The sequence below is a fragment of the Aulonocara sp. 'chitande type north' Nkhata Bay genome, linkage group LG9 (assembly GCF_057382095.1).
Source record: "Aulonocara sp. 'chitande type north' Nkhata Bay isolate Kocher_YH1m ecotype deep benthic linkage group LG9, A_spYH_male_GT1.1, whole genome shotgun sequence".
NCBI classification, from domain to species: Eukaryota; Metazoa; Chordata; class Actinopteri; order Cichliformes; family Cichlidae; genus Aulonocara; species Aulonocara sp. 'chitande type north' Nkhata Bay.
Window position 1 is genome coordinate 27,818,625 of NC_141352.1, and position 25,840 is coordinate 27,844,464.

The following is a 25,840-nucleotide window of genomic DNA, read 5'->3' on the forward strand; positions in this document are numbered from 1 at the left end:
ATAAATGACTACATAACTTATTTATTGCTCTTTATAGCCTTTGTCTTGATTTGTTAGCCTGGTTTAATTAAGAAATGTGCTTTCAAAATAAAAGTGAACAAAAGATGTAATAAAACGATGTAATAAAAGCTGAATCGTATATAAAACAGACAAATACATTCAGATCTATTCTTCTATGAGACTCCAACTGCAAGCTCTACCAGTAGGACAAGGCGTTTACAAGCCAGCCAACATGCATTACCTCTCCAGTCCTGGATATGCCCCAGAGTGTTTTCCTGGTTGAACATGCCTGAAACACCCCACCTTCGAGGGGTCCAGGAAGCATCCAAGTCATGCGCCATTTAAACTCACTCTTTTCCAGAGGAGTGGTACCTCTACTCAGAAGCCCTCATGAATGACCAACCTCTTTATCCCATCTGAGGAAAAGCTACAGACACCTTTGGGAGGAAGCTCATTTCCGCTGCTTGAATCTGTGATCTCATTCTTTCGGTTACTAGCCACAGCTTATGGCCATAGGTGAGGCTAGGAAAGTAGATCGACCAGTAAATCAACAGTTTCACCTTCACGCTCAGCTTCCTTTTTAACACTACAGACCGCTACGGCGTCTGCAGCACCAATCCCCCTGGCATTCTCCCACTCCAGTCTTTCCCCACTCATGAACCTTGATACGGGATACTTGAACTCCTCCACTTGGACCAGTAACTCCTCCCCAGCCCAGAGAAGGCAATCAAATCTTTTCTGGGTGAGAACCATGACCTCACCCAGTGTGAATTCTCATCCCAGTAGCTTTGCACTCAGCTGTAAATTGCCTCAGTGCGAGCTGGAGGTCGCCTCTCAATGCAGCAATAACGACTACATCATCAGTAAAAAGCACAGGCATGATCCCCAAGACCACCAAACAGGAAACCTTTCACCCCTTGGCTCTGCCAAGAAATACTGTCCATAAAAGTCAAGTCAAGTCAACTCAAAGTCTCCTGTAGCACATTTTAAACAACATCAGCTGGCCAAAGTCCTGTATAGGACATACAAAATATAAACTAAGTGTTGTCACTAAATCAATATTAAATATACACTAAAAACCGCCAAATAAACAAAGTAAATAAAAACAGAATTGGCGGCAAAGGCCTAAATCCTATTCCCATCAGGAACAAGCCCCCATAGCACTGAGAGACTACTAAAGACTGAAAGGCCAAACTCCTACGCACCCCAAAGTATATCTGAGAGAATAAAAAACACTCCAGTCTTCAACAACCAGGATGAAGAGGACTCTGAGCCTCCTGAATTTGAGGCATTCCCTTCACCAGCATCCTGGCATAGAGTATAATCCCTCTGAAATTGAAGCACACCTTCCAGTCTTGCGTCTGAAAATGGGGGGATCAGCACCCATTTTGCCAGTCCAGAGGCACCATCCTCAAACTCCATGCAGAGGAATGCCAAACAGGACGGTGCCACGACATGCAGGGCCACGATGAACTTAGGCCAAGTCTGCTGGAGGTTCACTAAGGGCTTTTTTATAACCATCTCTGTCCTGATACCTGATATACCGACTATGATACTTTAAATTTAAAAAAGTCATATTTTATAATGATTGTCCTTTTTTTTTTTTTTATTAAAAAGGACCAAAAATGCTTTTTTTTCTTGCCCTTTACTTCATGTACCAAGTTTGAATCCAGTGCTGTGCAGAGGATATCAGTCATGGCCAGAGAAGGCCAGCGTCTAATGAATCTCCACATTGTCACAAGTCTAATTCAGACAGCCGTGCTGACTGTACACCGTTATGTTTAGGAATGGGATTGCAATGTCTGTGGGCTTTCAGTGACCAATAAAAACCCAGAGTCAGGGGCATATGAAACACCAGTGGCTGACAGACACATTAATAACCTAGAATGAATTATTCAAAAACGCTCAGGCTCTAATCCATCAAATAATATATTAAGCTCCCTCTCAGCTCAATGGGGGATGAAGCAGCAGACGGACAGGGAAAGCAACACATTAAAGGCAAAAAAATAAACAAAAGCAAAACATAAAAATAGAATTTTTCAGCGCGGCGGTGACAAAGGCAGTCGAAGTGCATTATAACATCAGTTTCAAAAATGAGGCTCGAGCGAGGGGTGAGATGGAGAGACAAAAGAGGGCGCGCATGAAACCAACTCCACCGCTGCTACCATCGCGGCAATTAACAAAAGGAGCAGTTCTCACTCAATGAATACACCGGGCGCATTGTGTATGAATCTGATATTCAGCAAGTGAGAGATAATCCTTTCTCTGCGTTCTTTTAATAGGAAGAGCTTAGAGAGGGGGCCTCACAAAGGTTCACCATCTGTATCCCCCATGGCTGCTGGCAGCGTATAATCCACAGATCAACTGTACAAGGAAATTAGGGCCATAAAACAGAGTGGGGCCTCTTTTCTTCTTCTCGCAATTCTTTTCAAACAGTTTGGTAGGAAGGAAGCGGCGAGGCTTATCAGCAAAGAGGACCTGAGAGGGAAACGGGAGGGCAACAGGCGTGCAGAGTTTCTATGAATAAGCAGTGGGAGAAAGTGGTTTCTAAAGACGAAGAGGTAAAGTGGGCAAGAGCAAAAGTACTGAAGGAGAGGGTGAGAGCGAATGGTTAGGGGCGGTGGTGGGGGGGGCGTTGTACAGAATGGGAGGTGCGCAGGCCAAAAGAGCCCAAATGAGAATGGCCCACTCCGGCAGAAGTTAATGACGAGGGATCAGAAAAGCAAGATTTCCATTCAACACTTTGAATTATTCAGGGTTGCAGGGCAGCTATTTGCATTGCAGATGCCTTTGCTTTCCATTCCTCCACTGCTCTCCCTCCATTCGTCCTCTCTCCAGCTCTCTCCCTTCCCTTTCTCTCTCTGTCTCGAGCAAGAGAATGGCCCTGCCTCAGGGTTAGGAGATAGACACATTCTCAGCTCCGCGGAGAGAAAGCTTTGCCCATGCAAAGCAGGAGATTATCTGCCATTTCCAACACAGCCCAGGTTCAATGGTCACTGTGGCAGAGAAACAAATAAAACAAAGGTCAGAAAACATGCATAGTAAGCCGTTAAAGCTATCTGCCAGGGCCCTGGAAATATTATGAGCATGTCATATTCCATCAGAGCTTTCAAAAGGAGCGTGCGTGGAAAGAGGCCCATTTGAATTCGACGCATGAGCGCGCCGACGGGGAAAGAAAAAAAAAATGTTAAAAAGGGAGGGAAAAAAGAAAAATTAAAAAAAAACATTATGGCAACTTCAGACAACGAGGCAGCGACATATCTGCAAGTGCACGTCTGTTGATGTGGCGCCTGCTGCTTTTGAGAAAGTGGTGGTTTGACGTCTCTGTCAGAGGGAGCGGCGTGCGCAAGGATGAAATGACAGTGCTCGCGTGCCCCTCGTACCATCCTACGGCACGTGCGAGCGATCAGAGTTTGTCTTGTAAGGAGAAAGAAGTGCTCTGTTCAGTGAGGGAGAGAGAGTGCTGTGGGGCTGCAGGGTGAGGGAGGAAGAGGAGGAGAGGGGGAGATGACAGAGTGACAGCATGACTCATCATCTTCGTGGCACATCTTTCACCTAATAACACCCAAACTCTAGATCGTAGAGGGAGGGGGGCAGAGAAAGATGGAGAAACGCAAAAGGATATAAAGACTAAGTCAGAGACGGGGGAGGGTGGAGACAGATCGACGGCTCGACAACAAGGTCTTAAAGGAGGCGTTTGAGTAAGAAAAAAAAAAAACCTGAAATGAAGATGACAAAAGCCTCGGTGAAAGAAGAGGAGCAACATCAGACGGCATTCTCGATGCAAACGACTTTGAAAGCCTCATTTTTTGTGGTTTTTTTGCGTACGTGTGCATGTTGCGCCCCTCAGCGAGTGTGTCTGCGGTGAGCGGGAAGACGAGAGAGGGGTGGGCGATATTTTTGAGTTAGCAACCCAAAAACCCATCACCACAGGGTGCTCTCTGACAGCAAGTTTTCTCACCGGTTCCTTTACAGCACGAACCCTGTTTATTCATCACTTTTCTAAAGATGAAACTGGAGGACAGAAGGTGGGGGGAGAGGCTGAGAGAGACGGGAGGCATCCGGTGTCGCGGCCCTGCTGCCTTGCTCGGATGTGCGCGGCGATGAGGCGGCGACAGCCACGGGACAGAATAGATTATGACTTTGTCTCTGCCGATAATGAAGCCGTTACAAGCACGGAGCGGCGGGCCCAGCGAAGAGGCCGCGGCGCTAGTCAGCACTTTCCCCCCGTCGCTCTCCTGTTTTCCGTGAGAGGGAGGGAAGCGAAGAAGATCTCTTTAAAGTCACCCACTTTCTGTATCTATCATCAGGGGAGCGCAGAGATGGCTGAACTGGTTCAATCAAGATGGTGATAAGATGGGGAAAGCTGCCGACTCTGCAGCTCTCCAGGAGTGAGGCTTAGCTTAGCGCTGCCCATGGGGTAGGATGAAGAGAGAGAGAGGGAGACGGGTCCCCACCAAGAGATTTTTTATTATATGTGTGTGGTTTCCAGCACAGGGTCCTAATCACTGCACAAACCCTATAAACGGAGCAGCTGGAGAGACGAATGGCGAGCTTGTGTATGTGTTTGGTGCGGGCAAAGGAGAGCAGCTCTCTGGGGATAGCATGTCCAGCCAGAGGTCAAACCGCATCTCCAGAGATCAATAAAAGCTGCGTAATGTTTCCAGAGCCTAATGGGAGATCCACTGCAGCTATTTATACCGTTTAACACGCACAAAAAACAAAAGAGGAAATACATTATTATGAAAAGGTTCAGTTTCATTCAAAGCATTTGAATTAAGTACATTTATGCATTAAAGTGTTTTCAGTATGCACTGATGCAAAGTCCACTAAAACTCGACTATTAAATCCCCCTACTAATGCGTGTGTTGTGTTTACACAGGCGGAGAGAAAGTATTTGTTTTCCGTATATGGAAATCTACCCTTTTAGGAATAGATTTACATATTTAGTTGACTCGAAATGCATTCCTCTGTTTTGTTCTCCTGCCCGACCATCATCCCCCCTTCTCTCTTGATCTCAGGGGAATCTCACCCATCAGAGCCTCAAAGCAGTTGGCCATGGCGTGCCGCAAGTCCGACTCCCTGCACAGATCCGGTCCGTGAGCGTAGAGCATGAAGCGATCCAGCTCCAGTTTCTGCAAATGAACAAATGCATTCACGTTAGCTCGCTGTCAACAGCACCTCACTAATAACCACGTAAAAAATGATGACCTGTTTCATTTCTTTTTTTCTTTTTTTTTTGCATTCCGCACTTTCACAGGCTTTTATGTAAGAGTCCAAAAACTCAGGGGAAATGAAAAAGATTGCATGCCCTTGCTGGAAAAGGTTCTACTTCATGGCACTGACAGATGTGCTCATGTGCTGTCCAGCTGTGGCATGAAGCACTAAGCCGGCACAGGAGGAGAATGTTCACACGTGTGCATACAGGCAGACGCACGCTCACACGCACGCTAGATAATCCCAAGATAAAACGTGAAATCGCACTGTGGTGACCTTCATTCACTCTGAAAAGTAGTTCTTTTAGTAGGCGCTACTTTCTTTACAAAAGCATACATCAGTACAGCAAAATTGTACCACAGAGAAATGGCCTTTGAGCAGCAGCTTCCATTCACATAAAGAATTGATGCTCAGAATCATCGTACTGACTTTAAACAAGTCACTGGGATTTATAAAACTCTCCCTGGAACATATGTCCATGTCCTAATTTTTAATAGGATATTAGTGCACGCAAGGTAAATACAGTCAAGTCGCTAATGAGGAAAAGCCAAAAGCTGCAGTTTCTCCAACGGCCTTTGGAGGCTCCAAACGTGAGCTGAAGTTGTGCTTTTTACCCCAATAAGCAACAAGAAACAGCAACAAGTAGTTTCATGTAACAAGTTTGAGGTCAGATTTCTTAGTTATGAGACCAAACTTGTATGTATTTATAAGAGCAGTTAAAAAATAAATAAATAAAAGATAACAGAACATAAATTAAATAGTTGCTCAACTGGCTCCTGATCCATCCAGTTCACAGATCACTGTAATGCCTGAATTATGCTTCAGTGAGACATCGATGTTGTACGGTGTAACCAAACACTCCTTTAAAACCCTACAGTGGAACCTGACGTGCACCTGCCGAGAAATGTAAATACACGTTGAGTTAATGTAGCCCGCAACAATTCGAATGGCGTGGAAGGGTGAGGGGTAATGTTAAGAGGCGTTTCTGAGTCACTGCAGAAGTCTAAATAAGCTCAATGTATAAAGTGCAAAAACAAAGTGATATGTTTTCTGGTCTCTGGTTGGCTCATCCATTTGGATGAGTTATAAAAGTTTAAAATTACAGCAGTGGTCACTTTCCTTGACATGCAGATGCTACCACAGGTAAGGCTTAACCTTAGTTAATTTAAGTCACTGGTCTGAGCCACTGGATCACTGTTTGGTATTAATGGCCTTTAAAGCGGTTATCAAAGAGAGAGCGATGGTTGAAGTGCTGTTAATTATCTTCCAGGAATTCTGTGCTCCAATTTTAGTTGGCAATTTATCGGTATTTCCCCTGGTACTAATTAGCAGATATCTCCGTGTATGTGACAAACCCGGGACAGTCTGTTTGCAGCTTGATAACAAAGTTTGCTAGCATTGACCTGATGATATCCGCACTTCTGTTGTGTTTTCTTAACCCTCTGGGCTTGTTCAAAATCACTACCCCTTTCAACTTGTTCGTGGCCAAAAGTGGCCACCAAAAGATTAGGTCTATGTAATTTTTATTATTTTTATGTTTTTTTGCCATTTTTTCTGCATAAAACTTTTAACTAACTTCAATTCTTTTCATAAATATAAAATAGTTATTACTTTTAAAATTTTTAACCCTTTAAACACCAGTTTGTTTGTCCACTTTTAAAACACGTCTTAAAACTCATTTTTACTCTTTGGCTTATGACACAGTCTGACCCTGATTTTATTGTTTTAATCTAATGTGCTGATTTTATTGTTTTAAATGTTTTTATATATATATATATATATATATATATATATATATATATATATATATATATATATATATATATATATATTACTTATCTTATATTATTATTACTATTTTTCTCATTTTTTTAACATGCTCAATGTATCATGTTTGGCATGTCAAGTGTACAGCACTTTGTGTTCAGCTCGTGGCTGATCTGAAAGCGCTATATAAATAAATTTCTTGCTTGCTTGTCCACTGCACTAGCTGGAAGACAACATCAAATCTCGCAATTTTATATAATTGCATTGCTACTGAAATTTCTTGTATTATTAATAGTAGAGTCTGGGGCATGTAATTGATTCACATCAACATTGATTATAATGCATTGTTATATTTGTGCAGGGAGAGCAAAAACATAAAAACTCCCTCTCAGCTTATTCGTGGCCAAAAATGGCCACCCCCTGTTTACGTTTACAAAATGCTATAAAATTCATATATATTAAGAAAAATTCCCACTTATTTGTTCAATGACTTGCTGTTCAGTGCTGTTCAATTGGGGGGGGGGGGGGGGGGGGGGGGGGGGGGTGAATGGTCAAAAACAAAACTCACACATGGTATGTTAGTGGCCAGAAAGGCCATTTAATGACCAAATAACCACTGAAATGACCAATGAAATGATCAAAATGTATATTCCAGTGTGTGCTTCTGTGTGCATCCTCATTAGCAGCAAGATGTGCTAACCACAGTAGAGTGGTTTTTGTAAGCACACTTTCTACACCTGGTGCGAGGGGCTGCTGTTCCAATCCTGGAGGTGCTCCTTTTGCACCTGTATCTCATTTTGTTGGTGGGGTGTGGGTTCAGAGTACTGTATCTTGAGATCAATGGCAGAAGTGGCTGAGAATTAAGGAGAAGGGTGTCTTGCAGTTGTTGAGGTCACCAGCATGTGTCCCAGCTCTCCCAGGATCACTCTTCATTTGTAGATTGTAGAGGACTCCCCCACTTCAGTGAAGTTGTTTCTGGCGGGACAAAGGCATCATCATCACCTCTGCCAAGGTGCCCGAAGGAAAGACGTTGTCCTCAGAGCTCCTCCGTCAGTTGGAGTCTGAACCCCATGCCTTTTTTTACTTCCTGATAACTTCCAGTGTTGTCATCCAACATGCTATGTATTGCTTTATTCTGGTGTAGGCTTTATCTCCACTTCATCTACAATCCTCCAATCCTCACACCTTTGCCTCCCGTGCAGGTTTGTAAGGGTGCACAGCAGCTAAAAGATCTCCTTTGTTATAACAAAGTCAAAAGTAGATCTCAGGCTGCTAATGCAGGAAACTGCATACAGGGTGAGCCCTGGTTTGACACCAGTGGGTACTGGATTGTAGAGCAGTCTCTCTTCAGTGGTGGGACCCACATGGTTTTCCTTTCATGAGGGATCCACTCAGTCACCGGCTCCTCGGTCTCAGAAAATGCTCCTATGTTCTTTTCCATCAGCTGCTCGGCCTCCACCTCCATGCCCCCCAACCCCAATCCTCCCCCAAAGAAGAGGATTCAGGCACTGGCTAGTACTCATCATCAGTGGTGATGCAGTCAGCCTCTTTGGAGATTGTCCCCTCATCTTCTGGAGAGGAGGTTTCTTCATCTTGGGCAGATGTCTTTTCTTCAAGGACAGATGACTGCTGCCGTCCTTGCTCTCTGACCAGATCATACAGACAGTGCTTGAAGCAGTGATGACCTTCTTGCCATATAGCCAGAATAAATGATCTGGAAGCTGTTAGGCTTACTTACAGCAGTAGCTCTGTCTGCACCTGCATAAACTCCAGGACACGTTTACAAACAGTGTTTGTTGTTGTTTGAGCTCCAGCTGCAGCTGCAGGTTTGAACTCTGCAAAATGTCCTGTGATTGGGTTTTTTTTTTGTTTTTGTTTCTAGAGTTTATATTTTTGGTATGGTATCTTTTTATGAAAAATACAAGAGTAAAAGTGCTTTTAACATGTGCTTCAAAGCGAAGTTTGACTGGGAACCTCAAAGCTCAATAGCCTGCATCCACAGAAATGCACTGCAGCCTATATAATGTTTGATGCGTCATTATTTATTCCAGTCTATCTTGCAAATACATGTTTGTGCTGCAATGTCATGCACAAACATACACTATTAGATCCTTAAGATCAAACCTATGTCAAAATTGTTTCATTATTTTGGTCCATTGGAGTGTGGTAGGCCATCGAAAGCCGCTACTAGAAACTCAGAATATTACATGAAATCGCTTGCTTGGCCAAAAATGGGTAAATGATGTAATTTGATAAAAAACACTAAAAACTATAACTTTCATGTGTTGACTTTAGAATGAAAGCAATTTTACCTAAATCGCATGATATAGTACTGTCAGTAACAAGGAATCAACAAAGGTGGTTATAATGGGTTTCAATTGGCCAAAAATGGCCACGATAGAGTCAAGAGGAACAATTTGGTGTATAGTGAATATTATTGATATTATTAAGGCGCTGATGTTGAAAATGAAAAAATCTGACAAAAATACACACCTTTGTGAAGTTTCATTCCATTTGCATTAACAGAACAAAAATGAAGTAGCCACAAATGGCCAGGATAGAACCCAGAGGGTTAATTAAATGTTCACATCTGTTTTCTTTTGGTTGGTAGTAAAAAATAAGCAAAAACTCAGAACTTCACTAACAGGTGACTGCATGCAGTAATTTCTAACTAAATGCAGTTACTGTTAAAATCTGTTAAAAAGGGTTTGGTTGATTAAAGCGATCCATGCTTACATCACTGATGCAGGCCCGTAAAGTTGTAAAATTTCAAATGTGTACTAATAAACATCAAACAGAGTTTTTCGGTCTAACAACAAAGCACATCGCAGATAATAATCTGCATAGGTTGCAATTCAGTGCTGTGATGTGTGAGACTGTGGGTCAGGCAAACTTTCTGCAAACCATTTCTATGAACCAAGTCGAAAGTAGCCCAACTTGACTCTTCTGGCAGCGCACTACAGACAACAAAAAACAGTCAGGGTGCTATTTAATTACGGCTGATAACTGTTGGTGGTATCCCACCCCCGGTGATTGCACACACAAATTAAATCACAATTCATAAATACTCCAACTCAGAGGGAACCCGCTCTGACTTTTAAGCCTTCCAATTGAAGTGGCGGATTGTGCGTTGCTCGCTCAAGATATTTTTTGAAAGATAATTGCGAGTGTTCTTGAGCAGACGGCTTTAGAGGAGCCTGGTAAACAACTTGGCAACGTTGAACACTGTATCACACTCACTTTACCGCGAGCGGCAAATTGAAACAAGCCAAACTGCTACACAGCACTAATGCAGATTCGGGCGGCTGCATCTTTGTATTCAGCAGGGAGCAACATGAAAGATTGAAGTTTTTAATTGCTTTCTCCACATCACGGGACGATTATTGTTGTGTTCTTTACAAACGTGCCAGTGAGTACAGCTTGGCTCTACGACGCTGCCAGCAAGAGAGCGAAGGAGGGAAGCAAGGGGGCCTAACGATAACAGGAACTGGAGAGTGTTTCAGGGAGACCTCTAGGGGCCCATAGGGACCCCAGCCGCACTCGTCTAGTCCTCCAAAACAACAACCTTTTAACTCCAATTACAAACCTGAGGGGGCAAAAATGGGGTAGTAATGGCATCGAGACAAAATTACTCTTTTCCCCAGTGCCTGCTTAGAAAGGAGCAAAGTCATAACAGCAAGACAGAAAACAATAAGACTGTCTCCAACATGTTCTCCTGCCAGATCTGACACCTTACACCACTTTGACCTGCAGAGGAAGGTAATGAGTTGGAGGAGGTGGGGGAGGTTTACCTTGGCTAGCATGGCCAAATGCTGGTTCTGTACGATGGCCGTTCTGTAGGTGGCCAGGCCACCCTCCTCTAAACTGGGAAAAAGGTAGTACAGGTGAACACTGTGGAAAGAGAAATCAAACACAAAATAGTTCAAGTTAGCCTTTTTATGATTTTTCAAATCAGAATTTCTCATCCGAACATGTTAAAGGATAGAAAAATATGACCAAGTATAATCGAATAAAAGTTATTGCTCAGCCCAACAGACACGAGAATCAGTGATGAAGAAAAATAAGCCAATAACTGTCCAAAATAAGGATGACAAACATACAATCTACACGCCAAAAGCAGCCCACCAAAGATGGCTTTGCAAATGTGAAAACTGGGCATCGTTTTGGACTCTAGCTTGAGTTGCGAGTTGCTAAAAATACCAGAAAACCGTGTTAACGTGGTGTCTTTTAAGGATTCACTGTTACATGGGCCAAGTACGGGTGTTCGCTGGCTCTATTATTCAGTCCAGTCTCATAGCAAAATGTGAAATAGTCACAAAAGAGCAATCTATTTTTCCCCACTGACAACAATTGCCAATTTTTTCTGTGTCAGCGAGAGCACAAGTTTGTAATATTTGTGATATGCTTAGGTAGGAATTATTTTTTATTTCTTTTATTTATAACGATAAAGAAAAGAAAAAGCTTTAAAAGACTAAACTGTGATCTTTTCCTGAACCTAACTCAGAGGTTTCTAACGCCTAAACCTCACCAAGTCATTGTTAATGCCCGAGCTCAACCGAGCGCCATATGTTGAATGAATATTTAAAAATGATACAAATGATGTGTGAAAATCTGCGTATGACTCAAACTGGTGTGAGCAGTGAAATGACTCCACCATCAACCCCTCCTGTCTCAAAGTGGAAAATTTTCATTTATGAACATGGACGAGAATCGGTACATAGAAGGGTGGACACAGAAATAACTGCCTGTTGGCGAATGACATGACATTTACAGCTGGTAGTGGCTAGTGTTTGTCAGTTATTTCATTAGGTCTACATTAGAAAGAAGGTTTGGTGAGGAAAAGCGGAATAAACAATGACATAATGACAAAATACAACAACCTATATTTTCAACTGGCCAAACTGGTATAGTCTGGTATGTCTAATTCCCTTTAAATGTCACGTTTTTGGATTTTCTTCCCTTTCTTTCTTGCCGATTCTTTTCTGAGCCAAATGTCTGAATCATCACGAGTTTTGCATATTTGTTACTGACAAAGAAATATGCATGGCTTGACACACCACCCCGAAGTGAAGCGGTTAAGTGAAGGAGCTGTGCCAACACATTTCTTTGACTGATGACAGCAGGCTGACTGAATTGCCTTTTTCCCCCCCATAAAATATCTCAGGAAGTTCATCCATTATTTTGTAAATGAAGGATTTGATAAATGTGACATTTTCTGGATGTACTTTTTCAGACTAAAGTAGTGGATTTTTTTTAGCTTGTTATATAGGACTTGAGATCAAATTGGGCTGTTCTTGGCCCATGAACTAAAGAGAGTTTGACAGCCCTGGTCTGTCCAAAAAGTTTAATGCCATTTCACGCTGCCTCATCCTGCATTTTCAAAACTCTTCAAGACCGACTAATTAATTTTCCCGACATATCCAGCCTTTCCAGGTCTGCGCTGGAACCCAGAAAATGGCGGCGGACGCTTGAGTGGTTCCACAGCTGGGTTCCGCGCTAGCAGGTTCCATTTTCATTACGGTCCGGCGTCTCCCTAACTGCGGCGTGTCATTTGATTTCATTTGAATTAAAACAGGCAATTTAATTCAGTCATTTCTAATCAATGCAAAGAGAGGAAAGCAGGTGGCGTTCTGTTTTTCCAAATTCACGAGAGGTCCATTTGTCAGGGTATTGTGATCTTAGTGTGGAAACAAAACACTTAGAATTAATAAAACCCACTTAGTGTAATGGAAAATAATGAGACCAGAGACTCTTGGTTTGCTAGCCAAAGTGTCAGTCACACAACCCGACTGAGTGGACTCCACAGCAATTTTCAGGTAGGAAAACACGCTGTATTTATATCTCTGCTTATTAATAGCCTCCACCAACTGTGGCACTTTCCAGACACCAACTGTGAAGCTCATCTGCAGTCTGTTCCTCGTGTGCTTTTCTTTACGTGTGCTGCTGTACTTTCTGGCCCAAAAATAAAGAAACCAAATCAATGCGCCCAGCCGTGCCTCGGTGTTTCTTAACACAACTACAAACATGACTTCACAAGCATTTATCTTTAATAATTTTTACTCATTTAAACACCTGGACTTAAAAAAGTCCTTCTGATGAAATATTTACTTACAAATATTGCACGTGGCCTTATTTTCTTTACATCAGCTGCTGACCCTTGTAAAAAAATAATCTCGCTGCTCCCCTCTACTCAACACTAACTCCCACCCAGCGTTTGGAGCTATTCAAATGTGCAAAATATTCTGTTGGCTGAACAGCAGAGACGCAGATAGCCTCCAAGGGCAGTGCATGCTGGAGGTGCACGAGGCAGTTGGCCGGATCTGCTGTAGCCATTTAACTGGACAAGAGGCTGATAAATAATTCAGAGGGCCAGAGCATAGGCCAAGCATGTCTCGTCAGACGCTAACAATCAAAGAAGAAGGCAAAAGAAGAGGAGGGGGGTGAGAAGGAGAGAAAGTGGCAAAACATGCCCGGAGATACCAAGAGAAACAGAGGCTAACCACCTTCTTTGTAACACAGTTCCTGGTGCATAAGGAGCTGAAGCGGTATCCTTTGTAACCCAGTGTCAGCTCCTATTAAGGTTTAATCCTGTTCCTGGATGTTATGGAAGTGTTAGCATTGAGGCTTACAAATGAAATTCTGGTAGGAGAAGTTATGCTGGTGGGCAAATGGAAATCTGATAAAAATCTATTCTCCCTTTTCTATGTGCATGTATGCGTGTGAAGGGTACACCTCGCGGAAAGAGAAAAGCCCTTTTCTTATATGTTACAGCATTTATGCTCGGAGACGGGGGAGGAGGATGTGGTGGAACAGTGGGAAAGTACAGTTAGTGGCACACTAACGGACTTCACCGCGATGGATTTCAAGTCAAATGATTGAAATGTGATTGAAGTGAAGACTTTCGGCCTGTCATTCAAGGGTTTTTACAAAAGTACCTCATTAACTGTTTATTAATTAGTGTATTTTCTGCACTATAAGGCAAACTACGAAGCCGCACCACCTGATGGATTGTCGGAGCATTAGGGCTGCTGTAGTCAGGAGCCTCACCGAGTAATCGGGGTCCCAAATTTCATCCTCTTCATGTCCCAAAGTCAAACGAACACTGCAGCATCACTGAAGAGTTAAAAACTGTCTAAATTCTTTCATCCTTAATAAAATGATCAGCGTTGCTCCTTTACCAGGAGTAAAAATTAAGTTTAACATCCAGGCATCCTTTAAAACAGAATTTATTAAACTTAACAGAGTTAGAAGTTAGCAGGAAGTTAGCTCGCCAGTTTCGCTAGTTACCTAAACATGATATAGCATGTTCTGACTGAGAGACTTCTGAAAAAAATAAAACGTACAGCTCTGCCATCACTTCCAACATAAATGAAGACAAGAAACTAAACAGCAGTGGCTTTTGTAGGGTTACTGAAGTTGGACTAGCTGGTATATAATGATGTGCTACGTGATCGCTAGTGACACAGCTATGTTAGCATAACATAAACAGTGAAGCTGCAGGATGAACGCTAACTTTTTTACACTCAAAAGTTAGCATGAGGGTTCCTGATGGTTATGGACTTCAGTCAGGAGCACAACTGAGATAATCCATCCACAATACGAGGTTAGTCATTAATATACTGCAACAACATGGGAATAGAGCAGCTGCGAGAGAATTCAACATTAATGAATAAATGGTACGGAAGTGGAGGAAGCAAGAAGAATGAGTTGAGTAAAGTTTGACTTATCTGACTGTTTTGCGCCTTATGGTCCGAAAAATACGGTATAGCCTTTTTTTATACATAGTTCCCAATTTTCAGAGATTCAATAGTAATTAGGCAAGTTGACATAATTTATACTATCATTAATATAAGGATAAGTACACTCTGGGTCATCATTTATCCCACTAGCACTAGTTCCACTCGCACCACATGCCCATGCCATAAAACTGTGATCGGCCTCGGATTATCCTCCTCACACCGGTACAAGTTAATTTTAGTCTCCTCTGTCCAAACAGCTTTTTTCAGAACAGTTTCTTGAGGGTAGCCAGTGGTTCATGCCATGCTGTAAACCCTTTCTATTTCTATGCATGGAGGCATCTCTTGATTGTAGACCTTGACACGAATACACCTGCCTCCTTGTGTTTCATTCCACATTTCAGACCGCATTGTTGATTTGGTCGCTCCTCAAGTTTTTATTACCTCTCCAACAGCCCGCCCACCCACCATAACGATGTCCTCCCTCCCTCGCTCTGACGTCCGTTTGGACCACACCTGGAATCAACCCGAGAACTTTTATCTGTTTAATCTGTCGTGAAATAATAAAGAGATGTTTTTCAATTATGTCCAATAACTTCTGAGCCTCTGAAAGCAGAGAACTATATATAAAAATGGGTGTACTTCCTAAACTGTTAATGAACCCCTTGAATCAAAGCTTAAAGTCTGCACTTCAATCACATCTTGATTGTTTGATTTCAAACACTGTGGCGGTGTGGAGAGGCAAATTGCCAAAACACACACAAAAATAGTGCCAGTGTCTAAAAACTATAGCTACTGATAATCTCTGCACTTTTCTCACGTTTCCTCTCAGAGGAGGAGGAAGTGGTGGAACACTGAGGAGGTAGGTGGGCTATCTCGCTAAGTAATGTATGAGATTAGTAGTAGCTATATATATATATATATATATATATATATATATATATATATATAATGAGCAGTGTGTGCTGTGCTTAGGTAAGTGCCGGACAGCAGCGCCCGCACTCACCTGGCAGTCAATAACACAGTCAGCATTCCAGACAGCAATTCCAGACAGCTAATTGCAAGTTGTCATGGAGAATTTCAGCCTATTAAAATAGGTTGAGGGCGGCGTGAGAGGTAACGTGGAGGAGGAGGTGGTGGGAGGGGTGGGGTTTACATCCCAGTTCCAATTACCAGTAAATCACTGTCTTGAATGAGTTGAAAGTATGGAGAAGAGCGTGGCTGTGACAGACGAGGATAGATGTAGACAACGAGAAAGAGGGAGAAATGGAGTGAGAAGGTGAGAAAGGAAAAAAAAGACAAAGGCCGATAGTGTTCTCGTCGGCTTCAATTAGCGCAGGTGTCTATCAGAGGCTCGCAGGCGCTTTCTCACCTGGTGAGGAACTCGACAACAGCATCACCGAGGAACTCCAGTCTCTCGTTGTGATTGATCCTAGAGATGGGGAGGAGACGAAAGGAAAGGCGGAGATGTTAGGACATTAGAAGAGGTAGCAGGAGAGATGGGCTTCTCACACATGCACGCACACTCTCTCACACACACACACACACACGCACACACACACACACCTGCTCACCTGCTAAATCCCTTGCTTTCACAGTTAAAGTTAATTTTCTTGTCAGCAGGCCTGCCGGGTATATTAATCACAAGAATCGTCCCTTTGATTGCTCCTGTGGTCAGTGATAGCATGAACAGATATGTGCCCGCAGGCAGCCTACCTGGAAGGGGAGGGGTCATCCTGTCCCAGACGAGACATGATGTTAATCAATGTGTTGATTCCTGCGAAAAAAAATTAAAAAATCCCCGGGATGGTAGGGTTAGAGTTGCCTGATAAAAACGACTGGTCATTTTTAGAGTAGGAAAACATTGAAATAAAGACCTTTTTTCCTCATGTACATGTGGTGGACCTTCCTGTCGCCATATTTGGGCTGGCGGATGCCGCAGTTGGACAGCGAGTTGCGGGCGTGGTCGGGATTCATGCCAAAGTTGAGGTGATGGCTGGGGTGAGTTAAGGCCAGCTGAAAGAGAGGAAACGTTCGTCGATTAACAAACGGGGATATTTTGAACACTTTGTATACCCACAGGAAGTTGCTGTCACACTTTGAAAATCTGACTGGGATGTTATCTGAAATACTTCTACGTAGTTTGTGTCAGGAGGTCCTCCGTTTTGGATAAAAAATACCTGTAGTGCGTCTGAATTTGGACAATTATGCATATTATTAGTTCCTTGTGACCATTTCAATGGTCTCACAGGGTGATGATCATTGTTTAATACAAAGACAAGTGTTGAGCAGTCTCTCCATTTCAGAGCTAAAATTTCCACACTCTGCATTTTGACCGTCACAAGGAATCCATGCAGTACTTCATGAAGTTGTACCCGATTGCGTGAATGCTCTTAGAAGCATGTTACAGTTTGGCATCTGTGAGTGTGCTTGGGTGCAAGTCACGTGAATTTCGTCACCAGACAACGATCGCAAGGCTCTGAGCGGGCATCGACAAGCCGGCTGCTTTTTAATGATCGCACAGATTTATCTGCAGAGGTGCCAGCCTACAACGCAGGACCTACGCAGGCACCTTTTAGTCGGACTTATCAAAGACTTAAACAAAGAGTAAAGTGACTGACTACTCATCCGTGGTGTCTCCAGCTGTCTGTGTCCACAACTAGAATATAATAGCCGCTTTACAATTCCCTCGTCTCTGAGTCTGCTAGGGTCCAAGTGACATAAATTTCATCATCAGACAGCAAGCGTGAGGCTCTGCCGTTTTTTTGTGACTGGCAGACTCGTCCACAGAGACTTTGCATTACAATACACCAACTACGCTGCGCCCATCAGACAGACTTCAAAGGAGAATAACAGGAATGACTGCTGACCTGAGGTCTACAGCTGTCTGTGTTAAAATAGCAAGTCTAAGTACGGTAGAAGCAATTTGAAACATATTTGTTTGATGTAAGCAGTGGTTCTGACTGTATAGAGCAGACAGACAGAACATGTGATGTCCATTCACTGGCTGTGATATGTCACCAGACTGTTACCTAAGCAATCCTCACATGCACGCTATCAGGCATCACACGGGGGAGCTGCTCGTTAAAGGCCATTTAATGTCTGATCTTTTGAGTCCTGTTTGGTCTGGAACAGTTTAGGCTGCAGTGCATGAGTAAAAACAGCTTTCTTTGCAACCAGGAAGGTCACCTATATATATGAGATGGAGTCTGCATTACTGCCGACTAAGGTAGTAATTTCTAAAAGGCCAAACGCTACAGTGGAAAGCGTTGAAGCACAGACCCATGCTGGCTGTTTAAACACAAGCCCTTGTGTGGCTACAACTTATATGCAGTAATCATTCAAGTACATATAGTTTTAATCAATCAAATAATAGAGAACGAGGCGTTGTTTCTTTTTTCTGCTTAAAATTAGATCCCGGCCAGCAGACACCAGCAGGTCATAAAAACAAATCAAGGCCAAAATCAAGATCAAACTTCCAAATAAACAGCTCTAACTAGGAAGACCGCGCTCAATACGCAATCGCATGGAAAAACAGTTTAAATGAGGGAGCCACACTCCATGAAGAGGATCTCAGACAAGCTGCCAGAGGCAAGCACCAGCAAAGAAAGGAGAGAGTCCCGTATTCGAGCACCTCACATCAATGCCCACACTGCGAGAACATTAACGGTTCCAGAATTGGCCTCTTCAGCCAATTAAAGACCTAAAATAAGAACTACCCAAGAGGCGCACCATACTTGAGTTGTGAGTGTGCACCGATTACAGTATTCATCTGCATCCAGTGGCAAACATCCACTTATTGCTAATAGAATCAATGAGGTTGGAGGGATTTGGATTTTAATTAAATATTTTGACAGATAGCTTATCAACTATTGTTAAAAAAATAGAAGATAAGAACTGTAAGAATTAAGGCAATATACTCTAAAAGACTCAAACACTGCAACGCAAAAGAACTCCATAGTTGGACCAATGCTTTTATTCGGTATTGTGATTATAATGGTTGATGCAACAGGTCAGAGCCATTCACTTAATCCTCATCCTCCGCTGCAGGCTATTATCCTGTCCTTTAACAAAATGGAGGAAACCATGAGCTCCAAACAACTCCATCTGAAAGCGTCTTTGATTCAGTGTCCCAGATGGCAAAATGGTGAATAAAGCTAAGGCCATTTGCCAAATACAGCAAATGGATCACAGTAACATTACCAAGACAACGAGTGTGAGGTCACCTTTTGGCTCGTCACCAAAGTGAGACAGAAAAAAACAGCAATTCTGCAAAGTAGTTTTGGATCAGAATACTTGGGCGGCTTTCAAATGAATCTGAGCAAATTGCACGTTTCTTCTCATTTCATTCCAACTTGATTGTTTAAGAAAGTTAAAATCTATTAAAAAAAAAAAAAAACACGCACAAACAGAACATCAAATATTTTTCATGACTCTTTTTCACAGCGCCAAACACTAAAATAAAAGCCACTAATTTTCCAAGGAGTTTAATTTACCTAACTTTTACAAAATATTCCAGTTGTAGTCAAATGCAAAGTTCCTGGTATATGCATTGCTCGAGTGTTTGGGCTGCTTAGGTCATGAGACTTTTTTTTCCAGTGATGCTATTTGCATTCTTAATGCATTTGTTGCTATTTTGCATTAGTGACTATATATATTGACATCTGAGCTGCCACTTGGGAGCAGAATAAAGGAATACGGGAAAAACAATTGACCTCCAGGTCAGTGTAGAACCGCCAAAAGCTGCAGTTCCTCTAGTGGCCTCTTGAGGTTGGTTCCAAAAGTCAGTCAATCCCAAAAGACTCCCAAGTTAAAAGTCCAACTTTACAGGATCTCTATTAATCATATCGTCTGGCATACCAGCTGTATGGTTTATGACAGGGGTCGGCAACCTTGGGCACGCGTGCCACAGCCGGCATGCGAAGGGTTAACTGATGGCACGACACGCAGTGAATTAATCTAAGAAGGTGCATTAAAAAAAAATAAAAAAATAAAAAATGGCCGGGCCAGAGGTGCACAGTGCAAATTAGCTCACATAGACACATTAGTTGTGCCACTTCTTAATGACGGTATCTTAGCTAACAACCCAAACTACCAGATTCAACTTGTAATTGGCTAAAAATAACTTAGCCTACCGGTGAGAGGGACGTTGCTAGCTGGCAGTTTTAAAATGCAAGCGATGTTGAAATTTCCACATTCCAACACTTCAAATACTTCAGGAGCTGTCCGCTCAGCGCAGCATCAGCACCACTGAAATAAACGGATACATCCGTAGACTTGAGACAGAACTCACAATGCGTTTTGTGGACTTTCAGGTTTATGGACCAATGTTTTCTTTTATGATCAAACCAGAAAGCTTTAATGAGCAGTTGGGTTTGCATTAAACTGGATGGACACAGAGGACATCGAAATGCAGCTGATAGAACTGAAAAGCTCGACACTATGGGGGTCAAAGTTTGGAGAACTACTAACGCAGCTGGAATCCACAGCTGTGCGTGTTCATGGAGCTGCATTTTCACCTGCTGGACATCACTACCTGACAAGTTTAACTGTCTTCAGAACATTGCAGAGGCCTTATTGACAGTATTTGGCTCTACATATCTGTGTGAGCAGATTTTCTCTCACATGAGTGTCCTCAGGTAGCCATCTGAATGCTGGACACTCGGAGACCTGTGTATCTGAGTGGGAGACCAGAGATCACATTAACATGTGTATCCCTGTATTAACAAATATGCCCTACTGGCCCAGTTTATTTTTCTTATCATTGTTGTGAGGAGACCATAAATAGCATTTGCATTTGCTGTTATGGAGTTCTTGTTATGAATAAAAAGTGTCTTTTTTGTTTCAAAATAGCTGATAGCTGCTAACATCTGCGAACAAATATACAGTGGCTTGCAAAAGTATTCGGCCCCCTTGAACTTTTCCACATTTTGTCACATTACAGCCACAAACATGAATCAATTTTATTGGAGTTACACGTGAAAGACCAACACAAAGTGGTGCACACGTGAGAAGTGGAACGAAAATCATACATGATTCCAAACATTTTTTACAAATAAATAACTGAAAAGTGGGGTGTGCGTAATTATTCGGCCCCCTTTGGTCTGAGTGCAGTCAGTTGCCCATAGACTGCCTGATGAGTGCTAATGACTCAACAGAGTGCACCTGTGTGTAATCTAATGTCAGTACAAATACAGCTGCTATGTGACGGCCTCAGAGGTTGTCTAAGAGAATATTGGGAGCAACAACACCATGAAGTCCAAAGAACACACCAGACAGGTCAGGGATAAAGTTATTGAGAAATTTAAAGCAGGCTTAGACTACAAAAAGATTTACCAAGCCTTGAACATCCCACCGAGCACTGTTCAAGCAATCATTCAGAAATGGAAGGAGTATGGCACAACAAAGACAAGGCCGTCCACCTAAACTCACAGGCCGAACAAGGAGAGCGCTGATCAGAAGAGCAGCCAAGAGGCCCATGGTGACCCTGGACGAGCTGCAGAGATCTACAGCTCAGGTGGGGGAATCTGTCCATAGGACAACTATTAGTCGTGCACTGCACAAAGTTGGCCTTTATGGAAGAGTGGCAAGAAGAAAGCCTGTTAACAGAAAACCATAAGAAGTCCCGTTTGCAGTTTGCCACAAGCCATGTGGGGGACACAGCAAACATGTGGAAGAAGGTGCTCTGGTCAGATGAGACCAAAATGGAACTTTTTGGCCAAAATGCAAAACGCTATGTGTGGCGGAAAACTAACACTGCACATCACTCTGAACACACCATCCCCACTGTCAAATATGGTGGTGGCAGCATCATGCTCTGGGGGTGCTTCTCTGCAGCAGGGACAGGGAAGCTGGTCAGAGTTGATGGGAAGATGGATGGAGCCAAATACAGGACAATCTTGGAAGAAAACCTCTTGGAGTCTGCAAAAGACTTGAGACTGGGGCGGAGGTTCACCTTCCAGCAGGACAATGACCCTGAACATAAAGCCAGGGCAACAATGGAATGGTTTAAAACAAAACATATCCATGTGTTAGAATGGCCCAGTCAAAGTCCAGATCTAAATCCAATCGAGAATCTGTGGCAAGATCTGAAAACTGCTGCTCACAAACGCTGTCCATCTAATCTGACTGAGCTGGAGCTGCTTTGCAAAGAAGAGTGGGCAAATATTTCAGTCTCTAGATGTGCAAAGCTGGTAGAGACAGACCCTAAAAGACTGGCAGCTGTAACTGCAGCAAAAGGTGGTTCTACAAAGTATTGACTCAGGGGGCTGAATAGTTACGCACACCCCACTTTTCAGTTATTTATTTGTGAAAAATGTTTGGAATCATGTATGATTTTCGTTCCACGTCTCACGTGTACACCACTTTGTGTTGGTCTTTCACGTGGAATTCCAATAACATTGATTCATGTTTGTGGCTGTAATGTGACAAAATGTGGAAAAGTTCAAGGGGGGCGAATACTTTTGCAAGCCACTGTAATTCTATAAAGTTGTTCTATATAGTGTGTAACTGTTCATATAGAGCGTTATTAAATTTATTGCTAATGCAATCATATGGCACATTGACTTCTGAGGAAATTTTAGATGGCACTCATCATCAGAAAGGTTGCCTACCCCTGGTTTATGAAGTAGGTGAGAAGTCTTGAACAAAGCTCAAAGAAGTCCAGTCAGTTTCACAAACTTCACAAATAGGTCAAGTTTTGTTTTTTGTTGTTTTTTTTTTTTTAACTCATCCATTTGGATTTTAGGAGGACTTAAAGGTTAGGGAAATGGCCAATTTGACTCCCAGATGGACCGACCTTGGCAGATGCAGCCAGCAACTGTCTGCTAGGCCTCAACTCAGTTATCCCAAGTTAATGAACTATACCATTTGTATGCAGTTTGGAGCATTATATTTGAGCTGGTAAATAGTGTGGCTTGCGTTGTGGAACAGCCCATGTAAGAAGTTCTCCAAAGTTGTCAAATTTCTACTGTTAAGACCTCAATTTTCTTTATATACACTCTGCTTGCTCAAAAGAAAGTAGTAGTAGTATTCAAGAGCTACAATGTACAAACACTAACAAAAGCTGCCCTTTGGCATTCGTAAGTGCTTCTTGTGTCCTTCTTTGCTTTTTACTGTCTTATGTGTCTTTTCCACTTTGTTTGTAACCACAGATTTAAAAAGACAGACATCAAAGTCATAGATGAGATCAATTGCCATTCCTGTTTTAGGCTTCTACTAAAGTAGAATGATGTTTCCAGTTCATTGGAAATATGGATAAAATCCTACTGTATCCTAAAGGGCTCACATTTATTTAGAAGACAATGAATCAAGTTAGTTCTAAATAAAATAAATAATTGTTGTTTCCACAAAAAGAAAAAATTAAATTTCATTTATACAACATGAAATGAACAATTTCAATAAAGCTACTTTTGGTTTCTTCCTTATTCACAAGGTGCCGCCACAGCTCCACATGCTTGATTTGGCAGATTCTTTATGACAGCTAAAATCCAGGGGAATTTGTCTTCCCCAGAAAAGAAGCAGCTGGTTTTGGCCATCTATCACCTCTACTGGATGGCTGCAAATGCATGAAATCCAAACGGTGCACACCATAAAGTGGCCCGGGTTGCTGTGAAAACTATTGTACTGCAATCAAGAGTTCTCAAAATAATAAAACATTGAACTGTATCTGGACCATTTCTGTTAAAAAACATAATGAAAATTGAGGAAGATGGTTCAACATTTCTGGGCTAGAGCTCCACAGGACTCCATTTATTCTAGACTCTCTCTTTAGTATTTATAAATTCTTTGCAGACAACAACGCAATACCACAAATACGCTTTTACAAAGGGCAAGTGCAGCGCACAGTGAGCAGCAAAAGCCAAACTGACAGCATTTAGACATCAACAACATGACCAAAACCTCCCGAGGCCTGGTGTAAAATCTCCACAGAGTCTGATTTCCATTTACCATCCTGGACTTAGACTGACTAATTGACTAATTACCAACTGTAACACCAGAAAAGCAGCCTAATAATGCTGGATGGAGGAGAAAGAGGGGAGGTAGCTCTACTTAGGTGAGCTGCTAAGAGAGAAAAAGGATTCCTCTTCTTTCTCACAGAGAAAGTTGTTTGCATGAAAATTAATGACTAAAACTTTCAAACCTGTAAAGAGAGCCAAAAGTGGGAATTTAAAGTAAAGCAACCCTGAAGGAAACGCATTAGTCGACATTCAGCTTTGTTTGAAAAAAAAGGACAAAAACCGCTGTGCCTAGAAAGACTGCCGCAGCTGAACATCTCAAACTCGCTGAGGGAAGAAAAAGGGAAAAGATAGGGCTCAGTAGGATATGTCAAGCCTTTATCAATCTTACATTAGGAGAACGTTAATCTCAGCCCAGAAAAAATAAAAAGACTCCAACTACTCTTTCCCCTGGGCTTGCTTTTCAAAATGCTTGTCTCCTTTCAGCCAACTTCAAATCAATTTCAAGCTCCAATGAGATATATATGTAAAACGTTAACAGAGAGGTTTCAATATTTATAGTTGCTCAAGAGGCCTTCAGCTTTGTAGCCCTGAACACAGAAACGACAAATTCAACAGCATCTGTTATTTTTTTCTTCCCTGGTTAAAAGTAACAGCATTCTGAGGGAGGTGGGTAAAAAAAAAAAAAAAGTCAGTTATTTGACATGACACAAACAGAAATCCAGCAATTCTCAGCACCGCATTGACACTTTGATGAGAAAAAAATAAAAATATAAGTAAAAACAACCCACCACGTCTACATCCAATCTCACCTCCCCCATTGTGTGATGTCAAACACCAGTCAATGACTGCCTACTACACAGCCTGAACTACGGTGCTGGGCCCTCTAAAGAAAAAAAAGTATGAAACAAAATACACGAGTAAACACTGCAGATCCCTCACTGCTAAGAACAACAACCAACAGCAGTGATTCTGTGGACAGGATTGACGTCTGCAACTGTTCCTGTCAAGATAATGACTCCGTTAAGTATTGGAGTGATTCGGATTTAGCGATCGCTGCCTCGGCTGCTGCTCGACCGCCTTTGGCTAAACGGAAATAAACATCATCGCTCAGCTGAGAGCAGAGGACCTGACTGGAAAGGGTGCTGCTCGTGCACCCGCGTGCAGGGAAAACCGATGGGCCGATCTGCCTGCTTGGCAAACACAATGATGTAATTACTCTGTACAGCTTTATTTAAAATAGTGCATGGATAAAAACCAGGCTTTAAAGGTTAAAGAAAAAAAACAGCGAAAAAAAAGGGGTTGAGGATATAAAACAGAGTTACCATTACGTTGATGGATGTTCACGACACAAGTCAAAGCTTGAGCAAAGAGATTCTGTCCATCAGAAATCCTTAATACATAATCCAGTTTGTGGCGTTTTAAAGATTTGACAGCCATAACGAGGCAACAGCTTTGGTTGTATGCTTTGGATATTTGTGAAGAACAAAAGAGAATATTGGAGATCTGTTCTGAATGATGGCCGTTTAGCCACATGATGACAGCTTGGCTTTCAGTTCTTTGAGAATATAACCGCGCTCGTTATCACGTCCTTCACATAATGAAATACTTAGCGAATCGCCTTTCATTCATTTCTTATGGAAATATTGGTGAGAACAGGTTAACTCTTGTGTGGAAATAATCTTTTAGGAGGCACAGATGAATATTATAAAATAGGCACATTTGTTATGGAAATATCAAGAAGCGAGAGGAACACACGTTTCATAGTTTTCCCTCCTCCTACACACAATCACATCAAACCATTCTCCATCCAGTGTTTCCCCATCAGCGGCTGCTGAATGCTTCATGGAAAAGGTGTGCCTTCACTAACACTTAAAAACAGTCACACTTGACCCATGTCTGAGATCGCCAGGAAGGTTATTTCGGAGTTATGGTGCAATGGCGGCAAAAAGGAAAGTTGGACCGCCCCTTTTTGTACAAGCTTCGATTGTGGTGGGAGAGAAAGAGACGCAGCCCTTAAGGATCATGAAGGAGAATATGGATGCAGCATATCTATCACTTATGCAGGCGCAAAGCCATGCAGAGTCATGTGATTTTTGTCCCACTCAACAATGTGACTGAAGCATTCTGGGCTCGTTGTAAATTAGACTTGACTAACTGCAC

General features: G+C 42.4%; 1 protein-coding gene across 3 annotated transcripts in view; it reads right to left on the minus strand.

The window, feature by feature from the left end:
• drosha (drosha ribonuclease III) overlaps positions 1-25,840 on the minus strand; it is a 151,137-nt gene that overhangs the window by 71,948 nt on the left and 53,349 nt on the right. For 2 of the 3 annotated variants that reach the window (XM_086306751.1, XM_086306750.1), the window contains 6 exons: positions 16,598-16,736; positions 16,437-16,497; positions 16,295-16,345; positions 16,093-16,152; positions 10,776-10,875; positions 5,033-5,135 (listed from right to left, as the gene is read on the minus strand). In XM_086306751.1, the coding sequence (XP_086162877.1) occupies positions 5,033-5,135; positions 10,776-10,875; positions 16,093-16,152; positions 16,295-16,345; positions 16,437-16,497; positions 16,598-16,736 (514 nt within the window). The remainder of the gene's footprint in view (positions 1-5,032; positions 5,136-10,775; positions 10,876-16,092; positions 16,153-16,294; positions 16,346-16,436; positions 16,498-16,597; positions 16,737-25,840) is intronic. The other variant, XM_086306752.1, reaches the window with a different exon arrangement.